Source organism: Cricetulus griseus (assembly GCF_003668045.3).
Source record: "Cricetulus griseus strain 17A/GY chromosome 1 unlocalized genomic scaffold, alternate assembly CriGri-PICRH-1.0 chr1_1, whole genome shotgun sequence".
In the NCBI taxonomy this organism is placed as follows: Eukaryota; Metazoa; Chordata; class Mammalia; order Rodentia; family Cricetidae; genus Cricetulus; species Cricetulus griseus.
Genome location: NW_023276807.1, coordinates 271,521,018 through 271,539,129, shown reverse-complemented (window position 1 = coordinate 271,539,129; position 18,112 = coordinate 271,521,018). Strand labels below are relative to the sequence as shown.

At 47.0% G+C, this 18,112-nt stretch overlaps 1 protein-coding gene across 15 annotated transcripts in view; it reads left to right on the top strand.

Moving 5' to 3' along the window:
- Positions 1 to 18,112, top strand: part of Dock9 (dedicator of cytokinesis 9) — a 253,751-nt gene that overhangs the window by 171,001 nt on the left and 64,638 nt on the right. For all 15 annotated transcript variants that reach the window (XR_003479914.2, XM_027389665.2, XM_027389660.2 and 12 more), the window contains exons 20-28: positions 1,684 to 1,807; positions 1,995 to 2,116; positions 3,156 to 3,242; positions 3,941 to 4,030; positions 5,441 to 5,556; positions 5,864 to 5,933; positions 6,812 to 6,937; positions 8,915 to 8,986; positions 17,003 to 17,149. Coding sequence is in view for 14 of the 15 variants with exons in the window: in XM_027389665.2 (XP_027245466.1) it covers positions 1,684 to 1,807; positions 1,995 to 2,116; positions 3,156 to 3,242; positions 3,941 to 4,030; positions 5,441 to 5,556; positions 5,864 to 5,933; positions 6,812 to 6,937; positions 8,915 to 8,986; positions 17,003 to 17,149 (954 nt within the window). In the remaining variant the exon portion in view is untranslated. The remainder of the gene's footprint in view (positions 1 to 1,683; positions 1,808 to 1,994; positions 2,117 to 3,155; positions 3,243 to 3,940; positions 4,031 to 5,440; positions 5,557 to 5,863; positions 5,934 to 6,811; positions 6,938 to 8,914; positions 8,987 to 17,002; positions 17,150 to 18,112) is intronic.

Sequence of the window (18,112 nt, the reverse complement as noted above, 5' to 3'; positions counted from 1 at the left end):
CAAATTAATAAAAGAAATTTATTAATTGCACCTTTAGTACCATAGTTAATATTCTAGCAGAACTGCTTTCAAATTCATCCTTGAGTTGAAATCCCTGGGAGGCCTATTGTTTTCTAAAGGGAAAGGGAGGAGTGGGTGCAGGGGAACTTCAGAGAGATGATTAAATTTTAAGAAATATACAAAAACCAAATTCATCCTTGAGCATAGTTACTATTGAACCTAAGAGTCGTCCTGTTTATTGGTGAATTTTTCTCCTATGGAATGTTTTGCTCTTAAACTGCTGGAGAGCCATGGGGCTGGCATGCTCTTGGCGTGATCAAAAATTCTCACGTGACTTTTGATTTGTACAGAACTTACTCAATACCCTAATGTTGACTGGAAGAGCCTTATCAATAACACAGCAGTTGGTTAGCATATTATGTATGCTGTGTAGTCTACATATGATAAAAAGTACACGTGTTCAGTTTGCAGGAGAGAGAAACGGTTCACATTTTAGACATCCTGTAGCGCTGAACTCACTGCAGGAGTAGTAGGAGGTGGCTTTTAAATTACTTCCAGCGTAATACCATTAATGGATACAGTTGTGAGTTAGCATGTAGCTTCGTAGTTAGCTCCTTTGATGGTGTAAGTTACCAGCCATCTGTTTCCAAGCATACAGTTTTGATAAATCTTATCTCCATAATTGGTGTGTGCAGATTTTATGGTAGCAAGTTGGGCACTAGGGAGATGGCTGGGTTAGCTAAGCGCTTGCTCCAGAAGCACGGTGACCTGAGTTCAACTCCCTGGCACCAGTATAAGAAGCTGAGCACAGCCATGCATGCATCTGTAACCCCAGAGTGGGGGCAGGTCCAGACAAGAGGACCCTGGAGCCTGCAGATGCCAGCCTGCCTTCAGGCTTGAGGAGATGCCATTTCTCACGGGAATTGGGGGAAAGGACGGAACACCTTGTATTCTCTTGCATCCTTCCACTTTGGGTGTCTACTTTTGCTCACATGTGTGCATATGTCACACACATGTACCACAGATCACACAAATAGGAAGCCCACCCCCCAGTATCACTTTTACTTACATATATTTTATGTACTCACAGATACCTAATTTTTTGACATTTTAAGTAATGTGGTTTGTGTAGGAATTTTTCAAGTGACTGCAAATCTCCCTCCTGCCAAAAATAAATGAGTGAATTAATTAAACAAACAAAAAACCCCAAATTCTGCGTAGGATCATGATTCCCACCATGTGGCATGGTGGGAAAGTGTGTGCTCAGCACATGTGAGGTGCTGGATTTACTTCTCCAGGCCAGAAGTAAACCCAAGTCTCCATCCGAGACCCAGAGAGTTGAAAGCCCTGGTGTCTAAGGTCAACTGTAGCTCAGTTGAAACTGCTGCATATGAAGAAATGTTCAGCCCAGGTTTTCATACCTACAGCTGTGTTATGTGCTCCGTGGTGTCTGTTTTCCGATTTGAATATCCCTGAAAACCACATCCACCCTTCCCCAGTTTCTTGTCCGTGAGTTCGAATCCGTCTCTCCTGGGCGTCAGTGACAGCTTGGGTGTGTCTACATTGAGTCCTAGGAAGAGTTTGGAGGACAGACATCCATGCGCGTTGGGCAGCATGCACCTGCTTCCCCGGGGAGCGCTGGCTGTCGTAGGGTGTCGGAAGTTTGCTCTTTTGCCTTTGCAGATCAAGATAGAATTGCCAACCCAGCTGCATGAGAAACATCACTTGCTGCTCACTTTCTTCCACGTCAGCTGCGACAACTCGACGAAAGGCAGCACGAAGAGAAAGGACGCTGTTGAAACTCAGGGTGGGAATCCCATCCCTCTTCATTTCCTGGTGGCTGTGTGTTTGTCATTTGCATATGTAAATTGCTGGCAGTCTGACCCCAGAGGCCAGAGGCATGGGAACAGCTGTTGCCCAGGCTTGCATGCTGTGGCTTTCCTTCACAAGTGTATGGACTCACAGAGGATTTTCTTGTTCTTTGTTCTCAACAGTTGGCTATTCCTGGCTTCCCCTCCTGAAGGATGGAAGGGTGGTCACAAGTGAACAGCACATCCCTGTCTCGGCTAATCTTCCGTCTGGCTACCTTGGCTACCAGGAGCTCAGCATGGGCAGGGTACAGGATTTTAAGATTGGTTTGTTTTGACCCAACTTCATCAGAAAACATTAAAGAACAGCTAAAGACAACAATAGCACAGAACAAAGAGAGCATACAGGATTTTTATGTCCTTTATTCATTTTGAAGTAAATGTGTGCATTTAGAAACTGCTTCTGATAACTCTCAGTGCATTTTATAAGCCTGGACTGGCAGCGCCGTGACAGAGAGGGTGTGGAGGTACTCGGCCCGGCATGAGTCCATCTGGGAAGTAGCTGTCTCAAATAATGATGCGTTCCCAGTTCTTCTAGTTTGGTATAGACCCTGAGAATAGAATCTTCCCACATCATTGTCCACTCTGTCTGGTGTTACCTTCGTTGCTTCTCAGAACCCTGACCTCAGGTCTGCTGAGATGCTCAGGAAGCCAGGCGTGGTGGTGCTTCCTGTTAGATGCTCAGGTTAGAGGTCTAACCCAGCGCTCAGGAGGCAGAGGTGAATCTGTGAGTTTGAGGTCTACCCGGACTACGTAGAGAGTTCCAGTCAAGTCAGGGCTACATAGCGAGACACTGTCTCAAAAATAAATAAATAAATAAAATAAAAATAAAAAGATAACTGGTGAAGTAGGATTCATTTCCAGTGAAATGGCCCGTCATCTCAGACAACTTACTTAGAAAGCCCAGGAGAAAGGGCAGTGTGCTGAAGGGAAGAAAGAAATACAAATGCACGCTGGGCGTTGGTGGTGCACGCCTTTAATCCCAGCACTCGGGAGGCAGAGGCAGGCGGATCTCTGTGAGTTCGAGACCAGCCTGGTCTCCAGAGTGAGTGCCAGTAAAGCCTCCAAAGCTACCCAGAGAAATACTGTCTCGAAAAACTAAAAAAAGAAAGAAAGAAAGAAATACAAATGTAAACATGGCTTCATTCTGCTGTAGCCAGGTGCATCTCTCCATCCACTAGAGCCCTCTGAGCCTTTAGTCCCTTGTCAGGACCCTTGTAGACGGTTGATTCCATGCAAGGTGAAATAGCTAATCTGTCGGGATCTTTTCCCCGTTTTTCGTTTCAGCATTATGGTCCAGAAATTAAGTGGGTAGAAGGAGGCAAGCCTCTGCTGAAAATTTCCACTCATCTGGTTTCCACAGTTTACACACAGGTACGGGTCAGCCTCCTCATGCCAGCAGTTGTTCTGCAACCAAGTTCATGTGAGACAGAATCCTGGTGTCCTCTGAATGTGTTTTTACACTGTAGGCCTTCGTTTGGGGAAAGTCCATAGAAGGTGCTTAATGTGTGAGTGGGAGTAATTTATGTCTGACAGTTTCCAACAGATTTCCTCTGTTGGAGCATCCTTTAGATCATTTGCACATGACCAATTTTATAATCTTAAAAAAAAATTCATGGAGCCATAGTTCAGATTCCATGTAAGAAGCCAAGCGTCTCACATATGCCCGTCTCCCCAGTCCAAGAGACACAAGGGTACTAGGGGCTACTGGCTTCTAGCTCCATGTTCAAGCAGGAAAAACCCTGTCTCAAAGCGATATGCAGAGTGGTAGAGAAGGACTCCCGGTTCTTTCCAGCTTGCTCACAACACACTGGTGTGTGCAATCCTTCACACAAGTACTCAGATGCATAGAGATGCGCGCACACACACACACACACACACACACACACACACACACACACACACACACACACGAGAGAGAGAGAGAGAGAGAGAGAGAGAGAGAGAGAGAGAGAGAGAGAGAGAGGTGAACAAATATTTATAAATAAGCCATTCGTGTTTGTTCCTGAAGCACTTTCTTCTGTTTCTAGAAGCGTGTACTAACTGACTTTTTCTCCCCACCCCACCCCCAGGATCAGCATTTACATAATTTTTTCCAGTACTGTCAGAAAACGGAATCTGGAGCCCAAGCCTCAGGGAATGAACTCGTAAAATACCTTAAGGTACCAGATGGCTTTCCTAGTCACTCTTTGGTAGAAATTGGGTTCCCCTCTTGGTGCTGGGTGTTGTTGGTGCTCCTTGTATGTGGATGCTTCCACCTGCATCACAGTGTGCCTTTAGAGAGTGGGCCAGCGTGAACTCAGAAATAGCTCTGCCCCTGCCTGCATGCTAGTCCCCGTGTTTTCCCTTGAAAACAGTTTCTCCTGCGCTCACCACACACAGATCTTTGCTGGATATGGACCAGCTGCTGAAATCAGGAGAAGCTGTCCTGGCTTAGCTTGTTGGGTGCTACTATTAGCAGAATGCCCAAGGCTGGATAATTCCTAAAGAACATAAATGTATTTTCTCACAGTTCAGAGAGCTGTGAGAGGCTCAAGGCAAGAGTTGGGTGGTAGAGAGGAGGCAGAGGGGGAGCCAAACTCATCATTTTATAGGGAACCCCCTCCCACCGTAAGGAACTCACTCTAGCAATCTCGGTGATCCATTCCTGAAGATTGATGCCCCTCCCTGGCCTGATCACCTCTCCTTAGACCAAACCTCTTGTTGTTGATTGTGCATTGAGGATTAAGTTTCTATCCCAAACTTTGTGAAAGACACGCTCAAATCCTAGCAGTCCTGACCCTTAGAGAATTTCTCAGGCATCATAACAGCTGATACTCAGTTTTGGTGACAGCATCCTAGGTAGGCAGAGGGAAGACACCTAGCCTGACCCAGCTGTGTTCAGGAGTTGGGTACATTACTGGAGCCACTGTGTAGTAGTGACAGCAGGAGAGAGGGGACCTCGATACAGAATGTGACTGTAGAAGAGTGCTTTGAAAACAGTCACTAAATGGCATTCCGTATGTAGGGCAAAATAAAATGCAAGAAAACAGGGTAGAGACTTATATTTGGTCTAATCAAGAGAAAACAACCCACATATTTTTAAAAAAATGAACACACACTACATTATGACTATGAGCCTGTCCTCTACGTTAGTGACAGCTGTGGCAGCTGTAATCATCCTTCTTGGTCACAGCCCCTCCTGGTTCCCCTTCTGCCCCCTCTGCTTTTGTGATGATGATGGTCCAGGGTGTACCCCTTGTTAACAGTCATTCAACCCCCCACACCTCAGAACATTTTCACAGGTCCTGCCGCTTAGGACACAGCATCCTTCAACTCCATTCTGCATGCCCTGGGCATCCCATTTATTCTGGAGGTCTTCTGTCCTTACCTGAGATGACGTAGGCATTGCCTTGATAACACAATGGGCGTGGTGCCAGGCACCTGGGCGGCTGAGATGTCAGGGTCACCGACAGCCATGAATTCCAGTTCAGCCTGGGTCTCACAGCAGGACCCGTCTCAAAGGGAATAACTGAAATAGAATAGATTTTCATAGGAAGTGTGACGCCCCTCTCAACGTTCCCTGTGTGCAGAGTCTGCATGCCATGGAAGGCCACGTGGTGATCGCATTCCTGCCAACCATCCTCAACCAGCTGTTCCGAGTCCTCACCAGAGCCACCCAGGAGGAGGTTGCAGTCAATGTGACTCGGTAAGGGAGGGGATAGGTGGATGGGTGGACGGACGGACGGACTGACCGACGGACAGACGGACGGGCACATGCATGCTCTTCTTCCTTCAGTCCGTCCACACCTGGAGCCTATCTGGGATGCTAGTGTGTGCTGGTCATTACACACCGGAGAGACGTCTTTTAAGCTTGCACAGAGCACCCGTCTGACTCCGTGTCTGCTTGCTTTGCTGAGTGCCAATAGCATCACCATTGTTCTGCTGTGAAGATGACGAAATGTCCCCATTCCCATGCCACTACTCATTGCTTTGTTCATTCCTGTGGTGTGTAGGGTCATTATTCATGTGGTTGCCCAGTGCCATGAGGAAGGATTGGAGAGCCACTTGAGGTCATACGTTAAGGTATGTAAAATAAATCAAATAAGTCAAGCTGCTACGATCACTTACAGCTGTGGCTCTCCAAATTTCCTTCCAAAGACTTCTTTCTAATGGGCCTTGTTACTTGGGGGTGCATTCGGAATTTAATACCTACGTGTTCTCTCCAGTCTCCACTGCCAAGGCAGTGTTGGAAGGGGGAGCTGGAAAAGAGGCAGCCATTCCATCATTTACTCAGTTCCACCTTTTAAAAGACAAACGTAACCCAACTGGCAGGGAAGTGAAACAAGAATTGTTTTAAGTGATCTTTATTAGATGTCTTATATAGATTAGCAATCTTTTTTTTTTTTTTTTTTTTTTGCCACCTAAATTCCCAGCGTTCCTGCTGCTTTTGAAACTGGAAGGTTAACTCTGGCCACGATCAAATAAAAGGCTGTGTGGAACAGCATGAGATGTGGCTGGGATAAATGGCCATAGGGTCTTGACATGTAGTATTAAATAAGCATAATGACAAACACCATTCTAAAAAGGTTACACATCCTGTCATGTGTGAATTTTGGCTCTATGGTACTTTGAAGACTAAAGTTTGGATTCTCCAGGATCTGTTACCATGTCTTGTGACACATTCCTATAAGGTCCCGTTACAGACTGAACTGTGTGCTGATGGGCTCTGAACTGATTCGTATGGTTATCGTGTTTGGGATGGGTTCCCTGGAGACATCCTGGACACACCCTTTCTGTCACAAGGCAATCACCCTTCCCACCTTCGCTTCCATCCCTTCCCCACCCTTAAATGTGCACCCCAGTCCCCATCTCCACTCTCAGGAGCCTCACAAGCTTCCTGCCCCTCAGCTTGAACCGGCCAAGTAAAGGCTCTTTCTCTTTTTTTTTTTTTTTCCCCAAAGTTTGCCTATAAGGCTGAACCGTATATTGCATCTGAATATAAGACGGTGCACGAGGAACTGACCAAATCCATGACCACCATTCTCAAGCCTTCTGCCGATTTCCTTACCAGCAACAAACTTCTGAAGGTAACATGGGGATAGCCAGCCTGGCCTGGCTCTTCAGCACGAGAATTGATCTCCAGCTGCATGGATGCTTGTGTGGCTTGTGTGAGGTCCAGTCTTATCCGCCAAAATGACAACAAATAATTGGCTAATGAGGGGCTGAGCTGGGAAGGTCGATGGATGGGTACTGGGAGCTGCTTCGGAACAAGAAGCTCCCCAATACTGCTGCATAGCATAGTGAGAACAGGAAACAGTGAGGTACTGCGTGTGTTCCTTTTATTTCTAGGACTATAATGAAATGAAAAACGTTTACGTTGGATATACTTAATCTAATTTAAACATAGCATGGCATTAAATGTTGCCCCAATAATGTACATAATTTTCATGTTGCAGTTAAGTAAATTGAGAGCCAGCTGTGGCAGCTCATGCCTGTGGTCTCTGCTACTCAGGAGTCTAAGTAGGAAGGATCGTGTATTAGTCAGTCCTCTGTGGTAACGAGAACTCTTTCCGCCAGCTGCCCAAGCCCCGCCGCCACATTAGGTCCCTAAAATAACACACAGTCTTATGTTAGTTACAATACTGCTGGCCAATGACTAGGATTTCTTATTTGCTAGCTCAGCCTTAATTACCAACCATAACGGCTAATCTATATATTTTATAAAGACTTATCTTATGGAGGACGATGGCGGCATGGGTCCTCTCTTGCTGGGGATCACATGGCGACTCCTCCCTACTACATTTTCCAGAATCCTCCTCCTGTCCTAGTCCTGCCTAACTTGCTTCCTATTGGCCAACAGTACTTTAATCATAAACCAATAAGACAAACACACACACAGAAGGACCTCCCCCATCACTCTGTTGCCATGAGAAACACGGTGACCAGAGGCAACTTCGTGAGGAAAGTTTATTTGAGCTTTTGGTTTGATACAGTTAGAGTATGTATGGTGGGAATGGTGAACAAAGCTGGTGATGAGGTATGGAATCTGAATGAGCACATCTTCAGCTGCAAACACACACGCTCAGAGAGACAGAGACACAGAGAGAGACAGAGACAGAGGCGGAGAGAGAGAGAGCAACAGAGAGTAGTGGGGCAAGGCTGTAAACACCCAGTGACACACTTCCTCTAGCAAGGCCACACCTCCTAAAGATTCTATAACCCCCCCAAACAGCGCCACCAACTGGAGACCAAATGTTACTGTCTGAGTCCGTGGGGAACATTGTTCCTTCTGAATCTTGTAGATCCCCTGAGTGTACAATTTTGAGACCAGTCTGGTTAACATGAACTGTATGTAGAAAAAAATAATTTTTTAAAAAAACAATTAATGAAAACTGGGTATGGTGGCTCACACCCTTGATCCCATTGTTGGGGAGATAGGCAGAAGGATCCTCTCTTGCACAATGAGTTGTAATCAGTACAAGCTGAGACGTGCTGTCTCAGAGAAAAAATAAAAATATAAAAAATGAAGGAAAGGAAAAGTTAAATTCCATGGCCTAATCAACTAAGCCTGTTTGTGTGAGTTTATAGACAGTTGACACCGACACGGCTAAGTCAGTGTGATCAGAATCAGTTCTCCAGGTCTATGTTTGCTAGTTGGGTCTCATCTGAGAGAGCTGAGTGTATGAATTAGCGTATTTAAAGTCGTAAAGAATATATTAGCATATTAAAGTCACATCCACCTTCTACTGAAGTCAGTGGGGACACTGATAAAGATAATGAAGGCAGGGTCACTAACAAGAAGCTGTTGGAGGAAGGACTCCACGAATGATGCAGCCTCTTGCTGCAGAGGTGTTCAAGGGTGCAGCTCTACATTGCTGTGTGCGCAAGGAGCAGACATCTGCCACCCGCCCTTGCTCTTGGATCTGATGAGAGTCTGCCAGAGTCCAGTGTGTTTTAAGGTCCACACTTGCTTCTCCTTGCTAATATTGTCAGTGTGGGAGAGTTCGCCTCCTTCCTAACCGTGCAACATTTCTGTGTTGTTTCTTTTTTCTTTTTTCTTTCAGTACTCTTGGTTTTTCTTTGATGTGCTGATAAAGTCCATGGCTCAGCATTTGATAGAAAACAACAAAGTTAAGGTATGTTACTCCATTTCGGGGCTTTCACTGGGTTGATAGCCCACACCTATCCATGTTTTCTGTGTGCCAGGTGTAAGATTGAAGTCTCTTTATTCAAGAAGACACCAAGGCAAAACACAGGCCAGAGCTAGGTTATAGAACCCAGCAAGCACGGCCAGAACAAAAGGGGCCCGGGTCCCCACGTGCAGCCCCTTAAGAAGCTCCCTTACGTCACCCCGGCTTTCCTTCACCACGCCCTTATGGGCAAGTCCCGGGTCCACCTGGTACCTGTCCCAGGACTATTGGGCGGGGCTAGGGTGTCTCCCTACAGCCAGGGACAGGCTTGTTTTATGTGCTGTACAGTCAGTAAACTGTTTCACAGTTCTGCAGTTAATAAGTGGAAAGACCAAGTTTGGCAACATGTCCAGTGTAGGCGGAGTTTGTGTCCTGCATGGTCCCACAGCCCATGGTCCAAGTAAACACACAGAGGCTTATATTATATTAATCATAAACTGTTTGGTCAATGGCTCAGGCTTCTTACTGGCTAGTTCTCTCTTAATTATTAACCCATTTCTATTAAACTATATATTGCCAGCAGGCTGCGGCTTACCTGTAAATGCTCCAGCATGTTACTCCATGGTACAGCTACATGGAGTCTCCTCTTGTAGCCTCTACTCCTTTCCCCAGAATTCTCCTTGTCTGGTAGCCCCACCTATACTTCCTGCCTGGCTACTGGCCAACCAGTGTTTATTCACCAGCCAATAAGAGAAACATATATTGACAGCACATAGAAGGACATCCCCCATCAGTCCAGCTCCAAGGCCTGGGTTGCTGGCTGCTTACTGGGTTATTAAATCCAAAGAAAAAAGTGCCTTTGACTAGCTTAGGAATCTTCTAGCTTTTTGAACTGGGACCAATTAAGCAATGATGTAAAATGCCATCATCTGGTGTTTATTAGGTATCTTAACCCTGGTAGATGCTTCTGTCTACAGATGGTTGAGAGTCTCACCAGCCACCAATCCTCCAGAACAAAATAGTAGGCTCTGATGTGTGCAGACTGTGGTTCTGATGCGTGCAGGCTGTGGTTCTGTTCCACCTGGGCCGCTGCCCATTCGGGCCCAAATAAATACACCGAGGCTTCTATTAATTATTAACTGTTTAGCTGATGAGTCAGGCTGCTTCCTGGCTAGCTCTCTCTTAATTGTTAACCCATAACTATTAAACTATGTATTTCTACATGGCCTGATGCATCCTGTCTTCCTGGTGTCTCCTCTTGCAGCCTCTCCTCCTTTCCCCAGAATTCTCCTGGTCAGGTGGCCCCGCCTATACTTCTTGCCTGGCTACTGGCCAATCAGTGTTTTATTCATCAACCAATAAAAGAAACATATACAGAAGGACATGCCCATCACCTAGGTGTGTGTGTTTATGTGACAATATCCTTGGTTCCCACTATGACATCTTGTTTTCATGAGGCTCGTTCCCCAAACAACTGGTCCTTATCTCTGGACCAGTTAGGATGTGGCCTTCTGTCTCCCCAAGGGTCGTGGCAGCTTCCATGAAATCCTCATGTAGGACACTCAGTGACAGTGTCCCTCTCTGTTTGATGGCTGGAAGAGCTGCTTCTGAGGCAGGAGTTGGGAGTTGCCCCTGTGGCAGCCAATGGTGGCCCCGTGGCAGCTGAGGTTGTGATTGTGAGCAGGAGGGGCCTGTGCGAGCTTCAGGTTGTGGGGCCGCATGCGCCATTCAGATGCCTGTGTTGTGATCTCATGGGAGAAAAGGCCCTGAGAAGGGGACATCAGAGGCTCAAGACCTTGGCCTTTTGCTCAAGGCTCTGTCTGGTTCCTCAGAGGAAGCCTAGGCAAGGCTGCACCAGGTTTTGCTGAACAGAAGGTTGGTGGCCGGGAACCAGCAGCCAAGCTTCACCTGTTGAGTAGGGTTTGATCGTCGCCTGTTGGTTTGTTTGCTTTTCCTTTTTCAATCCAACTTAAAGATTTTGATATTTAGAGCATAGGGAGATGCCAGATAGAGTATGTGGGGGAACGGGGCAGGGGTGCTTGCCTTGTGCAGAGATGTGCACCCTCTAAATTCACGCCAAGAAGAGTCAAGCGCTATGCAGCCAAATGTGCACTCTTACACACACTATTTGATTATGTAGCAGTTAAATATGTCCTAAGGGCATCAGGATTATAGCCTGCGGTTTTCTGTTGTCACCACCATAGAGAACCACTGGATCAGACAACAGACATTTATTTCCTCAGCGTTAGGAAGCTGGAAATTCTAGGTCAAGGTTTCTCTGGGGTTGACCTCTCTGAGGTCTCTGCTCTGCTTGTGGGTAGCTGCTTCTCCTGCAAAGGTTTATGTCCTATGATGACACCTGTCACATCGGATTATGCCCACCCTGGAGGAGTAAAGCTCAGGGCAGCAGGGCTTACTGGGAGGTTCTCTGATTCCCCATTGGTGGGTGATGATTTGGGGAGCTTCTTTCTCTAACCTATGTGTGGTGATTTGGGGAGCTTCTTTCTCTCACTTATGTGTGGTGATTTGGGGAGCTTCTCTCTCTCACTTATGTGTGGTGATTTGGGGAGCTTCTTTCTCTCACTTATGTGTGGTGATTTGGGGAGCTTCTCTCTCTCACTTATGTGTGGTGATTTGGGGAGCGTCTTTCTCTCACTTATGTGTGGTGATTTGGGGAGCTTCTTTCTCTCACTTATGTGTGGTGATTTGGGGAGCTTCTTTCTCTCACTTATGTGTGGTGATTTGGGGAGCGTCTTTCTCTAACTTATGTGTGGTGATTTGGGGAGCTTCTCTCTCTCACTTATGTGTGGTGATTTGGGGAGCTTCTCTCTCTCACTTATGTGTGGTGATTTGGGGAGCTTCTTTCTCTCACTTATGTGTGGTGATTTGGGGAGCTTCTCTCTCTCACTTATGTGTGGTGACTGAATCCCCTCACACTTGCCTCCCACTTCCTCCCTCCCACGCCGTGTCAGCCCGAGTCCTGGCATCTCACAGGTGCCCTGAAGAAAGGAGTGTGGGAAGCCCACAGAGGTAGGCATGTGTATGTCCTAAGTGCTATTGCTCAGCCTTCATGCAAGGCAAGAATGTTTGCTTAAAAAGTGCCCTAAGCATAGGTTGCAACATAAGTAGATGGTCTGGGCTTCCCCTAAGGCGAATCTGAACGCTCCTGTGCCTGCATGACAGGCCGAATGTCACACCCGTGCTTCTGCCCCTCACGCCGTTTGAGTCATTAGATATGGAACGAATGCAGAAGAAAATCACAAAAGGGCAAAGGGCAGGTCCTCCACCCTGGAGCTGCCATGGTCATGGAGAAAGGAGATATCCAGCCGGGGCAATGAGAACAGGGTGTGGGCAGGGGTGGGGGGGGAGGAAGGAGGGAGGGAGGGAGACAGAGAGAGAGAGAGAGAGAGAGAGAGAGAGAGAGAGAGAGAGAGAGAGAGCCGAGCATGATGAAGCAGCAGGGGTGGAGGCAGAGGTGAACTTTCCCTGGACCTCTAAGGATGCCGCAGCTGGGAGAGAGGAGAATGAGCTGTACACAGAGGTCTCAGGTCGCACTCATCGATACCAATAGTGTAATAATGAGTGAGTAAGGGACATTCAGACAGACCCATTCATTCAACCCAGCCATTCCCTTCTCGGTATTTACTGAATGAAAGCACGCAGCCGCACAAGGACCTGTGCATGGGTGTGTACACAGCGGCTTTATTCACAATAGCCAAAACCTGGAGCAACCCAACTGCCCATTGGATGGGATAGACAAGTTGTTGGTGACCCAGTATGATGGGATATCACTTACTAGTAACAAAAAACAACACATTTACTCTTTCAAAAATATGGACAGTGTAGGTGGAGTTTTCCTGTCCCACCAGCCCACTTCCAAGTAACCACAAGTAACGTCTTAACGTTAATTACAAATGCTCAGCCAATAGCTTAGGCTTGTTAGTAGCTAACTGTTTTTTTGTTGTTGTTTTGTTTTGTTTTATTTTTTATTTTTTTGCTAGCTAACTCTTTTGTTGTTTTGTTTTATTTATTATTATTTTTTGCTAGCTAACTCTTTTTAAAAATTATTTTTCATTTTACATGCCAACCCCAGTTCCCCCTCCCTCCCTTCTCCCATCTCCCCTCCTGTCTCCCCCACCTTACCAACCCCCATCCACTCCTTCGGGTGTTTAGGCCTTCTCTGGGGAGTCAACAAAGCCTGGCAACCAAGTTGAGTCAGGACCAAGCCCCTCCCCCCCCCTATCAGGCTGAGCACGGCATCTCACCATAGGGAACGGGCTTCAAAAAGCCAGTTCATGCACCCGGGATAGGTCCTCCCACGGCCATCGTCCCCCACAACAGAACAAGCCACACAACTGTCACCCACATTCAAAGGGTCTAGTTCGGTCTCATGCAGGCTCCCCAGCTGTCAGTCCGTGAGCTCCCATCAGCTCAGGTCATCAGCTCAGGTCAGCTGTCCCTGTGGTTTTCCCCAGCATACTATTGAACTCCCCTTGCTCATGTGATCCCTCCTCCCTCTCTTCAGCTGAACTCCAGGAGCTCAGCCCAGTGCTTAGCTGTGGTCACTGCATCTGCTTCCATCAGGTCCTGGATGTTGAGTCTGTGATGACAATTAGAGTAGTCACTAATCTGAGGAATGGGTCTAAGAGACGGGGACTGGCTCCTTGATCATGGTGGCTATGCAACTCTGTTCATCTGTCAGACAGAACTTGTCAAACTTTGCACTTAGTCTGAATTTAACCCAGTGTAGTGGCATATGCTGATAATTCCAGCCCTGGGGAAGTCAGGGTTCAAGTCTAGCTTGGACTACAAAAAGCAAAACCAAATAAATGAAGTCTGGGGGCTGGAGAGATTGCTCACTGGTTAAGAGTACTTGCTGCTCTTGCAGAACCCAACTACGCTCAATTCCCAGCACCTATGTGGTTGCTCACATCTGTAATCCTGGTTTCAGGGGATCTGACACTTCAAAACCCTGTTTTTAACAGTGGTGTCCACTGGGTTGTGACAGTAAGGCTGGGGCTAGGGCTGGGTCTTCATGGAGAGTCCACTGTGGGTGGCACCTACGTACCACACTTAGAGCAGGGCATGAACAGAGTACATAGTATATGGGCTGCAGGGGGCGGGTCCTGTGACTACAGGTACTGGACTAGGAAACCCTTATAGGCAACACTTATTAGGGCAGCAGGTGGCAGTGCCTGGGCCAGTTGGGACACTGCCGAAGTGATGACATGAGACCTATGCCAGGCTGTGACCAAGGAGTGAGATTTTGCTTGCTTCCCACTCTGCACACCAGCCTGTTATCCAAGATTTTATTTTTCCTTTCGTTTATATTTAGAGTGATCTCTATAAAAGCATTTAATTACCTAGGTCATTATTACTTTTACTGCCTCCAGATATGTCTCTTATCCCATAAAAAGGGTCTTAGTTGGTTTTACTGTCAAAATAGAATTCCTTACTATAGCTGTTCGTTGCTGCCAGGAGGGTGTCCCCCGGGCTTCCCGGGTGCCCAGTGACTGTGGTGTGGTGTGGCTGTTGACAGTGCTACTGATGGGCTGATAGGTAAATTGTCCGTCATTCACCAGCACTTGTAAAAATAACAGCTTATGGGAGAGATTCATCCAAGAATCACTGCGTGGAGAGGGTGGCGTAATGAGTTTCATGTTACCAGCCATTCAGCTTGAGCAGTAAGCAACACTTCTGCCATTCTGGCTTCCTGCACCCACCCTCACACTCGCTGTGTCCTCTCTGGTGGGGAAGGCTTTTTAAAAAGACATCACTGCTGCATGACTGAGACAAAATTAGCAGTATGTCTCCATTATCATCTAACACCTTAAATTCAAATTCTCTCCAGGTGTCCCCAAAATGTCATCTTGTCAGAATGTAAATAAGGCCCATGTTCTGCATTAGCTGATGCTGCTTCTCAGATTTGGGTGTGGGTGTTGTTTTGGGTTTTTTTTGGGGGGGGGTTTGCTTATTTTTTTAATCCTCAAAATGTCTCCTCTTGTTTGTTTTCAGTGCAATGTGTGTGCAAAAAACAAACAAACAAACCCTACGGTATATGTCCAGCAGAATTTCCTGACTTCTAGGGTTGACCAGTTGTTATCCCATGGTTATATGGTGGAGCTCTTACTCCCCACATTGCCTGCACACTTGCAGCTGAAATTTAGACGCTTGGTTTGATATTCTTTCTGGCAGGGTACTTCATAGCTAGTACTATTATATGCTGTCCAAGAGCATATATGTGTGATAGTCCCATTAATGGTGATGATATTGGCTAATGGGTTTCCTGCCCATGACAGGTTTTTTTAATCCATTTTTTCCTAGGTTTGTAGCTGTTGAGTCAGCCCAACTCTGAAGGCCAACAGCATTTCTTGGGAATCCACTTTCCCAGAATTTGTCATCTTAGGTAGTAAGCAGTCTTGCTTGATGTGAGTCGGCTTTTGTGTGGATTCTGGAAGCTAATCATCTGTTACTATTGTCATCTCAGGACACAGTGATTGGTTGTATATTGGGAACATGTTAGTGTTGTCATCTCAGGACACAGTGATTGGTTGTATATTGGGAACATGTTAGTGTTGTCATCCTAGGACACAGCGATTGGTTGTATATTGGGAACATGTTAGTGTTGTCATCCTAGGACACAGCGATTGGTTGTATGTCAGGAACAAAATCCTTTTAACTTTTCAAAGCAAGTTTTTGAGAATTAGTTAAATTCATATAACTTGATCCTACCTCACTGCCTTCTTGAGTGTAAAAAACCTCACTGCCTTCTTGAGTGTGTGTGTTTAGAAAAGGCTGTTAAAGGCTAATTAGGACTTTGAGCTGTTTAACATTGGCTTCCTTGTTTGTAAACCGAGGTGCCCCCTTCTCTTGGCTGCTGGATTAAATCAATGGAGGGCTTAGTTGAGCTCCTGCTTGCTTCCTCTGTAAGTAGCTCTGTTTATGGAGTCAGGGAAGAGGCAGTGTGGTCTTATCTGGCAGAAGACTTTGGACTACTGGTAGACCTGGATAGAAACCATTTGAGTTGTGTGTCTAAGCACGCATTCACCTATCCCCCCATGTCTATTACATGGAGAACAAGTCATAAGGATCATACAAGTATTGAAAAGAAAGTAACTGAGAGCACGAGGTGCAAGAGCCTGCCATGTAGACATGCGCTCATAAATGCAGCCGGTTGCTGAGTGGTCAACACTTTTTTTGATGAATGTTGAGAAGAATGATCATTGCGTGAAGTGACTTGCAAGCAGAACACCACCATGCCCTCTAAATTGGCCACGGGCACTCGTTCATGTATGAATGTGTAGTTTGAATGCTTGGAGCTTAAGCCTAGCCAGTGCTTTCTCTGAGAAGGGCCAACAAAATGTCTCAGTGGGCAAAGGCATTATTACCACCAAGTCTGATGACCTGAGTTTAGTCCCTGGGGGCCACATGGTAGAAGTAAAGACTCCTAATAGTTGTTCTCTGACCTATACACACACACACACACACACACACACACACACACACACACACACACACACACCACTTTGCTTTTTAAATCTTGAGTAAAGAATATAATAGTGTCTGAGAAATGTAGGCTCCTGCATAGAGGAAATGCAGGCTCCCTTTTCCTGCCTAAGCTCTTGCATCAGAATTTCTTTCCTCATTTATATAAACTACCAAGGTTCTCTTTATTATATCAAAGCAGTTCCAAATATTTGACAAATTTGAACACTTTTATCATACACTTTCAAGTATTACATTATAATTAGATTTTAAAAATCAGGTTAATTTTTTTTTTTACTTGTGAGATTTTCCTTCCCAGAAGTGTTGAGAAAATAGTGTATGGAAACCTACTTTTTGCAGACTTACTAGACTGTATTAGAAAGAGTGCAACTCACTATATCCAACCCCAGACAATTTACTTTAGAACTCTGTTCGGTTTTGTTTTGTTTTGTTTTTAATTGACCTGGAGCTGAGATTACTCCACCTCTAATGTTACAACTTAAGACATCATAAATGTTTGCTGTGAATCCCTTTCAGCTACTGCGAAACCAGAGGTTTCCAGCCTCCTACCATCATGCGGTGGAAACCGTGGTGAACATGCTGATGCCACATATCACGCAGAAGTTTCGAGATAACCCGGAGGCTTCTAAGAATGCAAACCACAGCCTTGCTGTGTTCATCAAGGTGAGGGCCTCCAGGAGGGAAGGCACCCTCTATGGTGGGGCCTCCAGGAGGGAAGGCACCCTCTGTGGTGGGGACTCCAGGAGGGAAGGCACCCTCTGTGGTGGGGACTCCAGGAGGGAAGGCACCCTCTGTGGTGGGGACTCCAGGAGGAAAGGCACCCTCTATGGTGGGGCCTCCAGGAGGAAAGGCACCCTCTGTGGTGGGGACTCCAGGAGGGAAGGCACCCTCTGTGGTGGGGACTCCAGGAGGGAAGGCACCCTCTGTGGTGGGGATTCCAGGAGGGAAAGGCACCCTTTGTGGTGGGGACTCCAGGAGGAAAGGCACCCTCTATGGTGGGGCCTCCAGGAGGGAAAGGGCACCCTCAGTGGTGGGGCCTCCAGGAGGGAAGGCACCCTCTGTGGTGGGGACTTCAGGGGGAAAGGCACCCTCTGTGGTGGGGACTCCAGGAGGGAAAGGGCACCCTCTGTGGTGGGGAATTCAGGGGGAAAGGCACCCTCTGTGGTGGGGAACCTCCAGGAGGAAAGGCACCTTTTGTGGTGGGGACTCCAGGAGGGAAAGGCACCGTCTGTGGTGGGGACTCCAGGAGGGAAAGGGCACCCTCTGTGGTGGGGAATTCAGGGGGAAAGGCACCCTCTGTGGTGGGGACTCCACGAGGAAAGGCACCCTCTGTGGTGGGGACTTCAGGGGGAAAGGCACCGTCTGTGGTGGGGACTTCAGGGGGAAAGGCACCGTCTGTGGTGGGGACTTCAGGGGGAAAGGCACCGTCTGTGGTGGGGACTTCAGGGGGAAAGGCACCGTCTGTGGTGGGGACTTCAGGGGGAAAAGGCACCCTCTGTGGTGGGGACCTCCAAAGAGAAAGGGCACCCTCTGTGGTGGACTTTACCCAAAAGAATGACACTAGAAGTAGTCTGACAAGTAGAGGGTGTGTGTTTATGTCAAAGCATAAACTAGGAACAGAGAAAG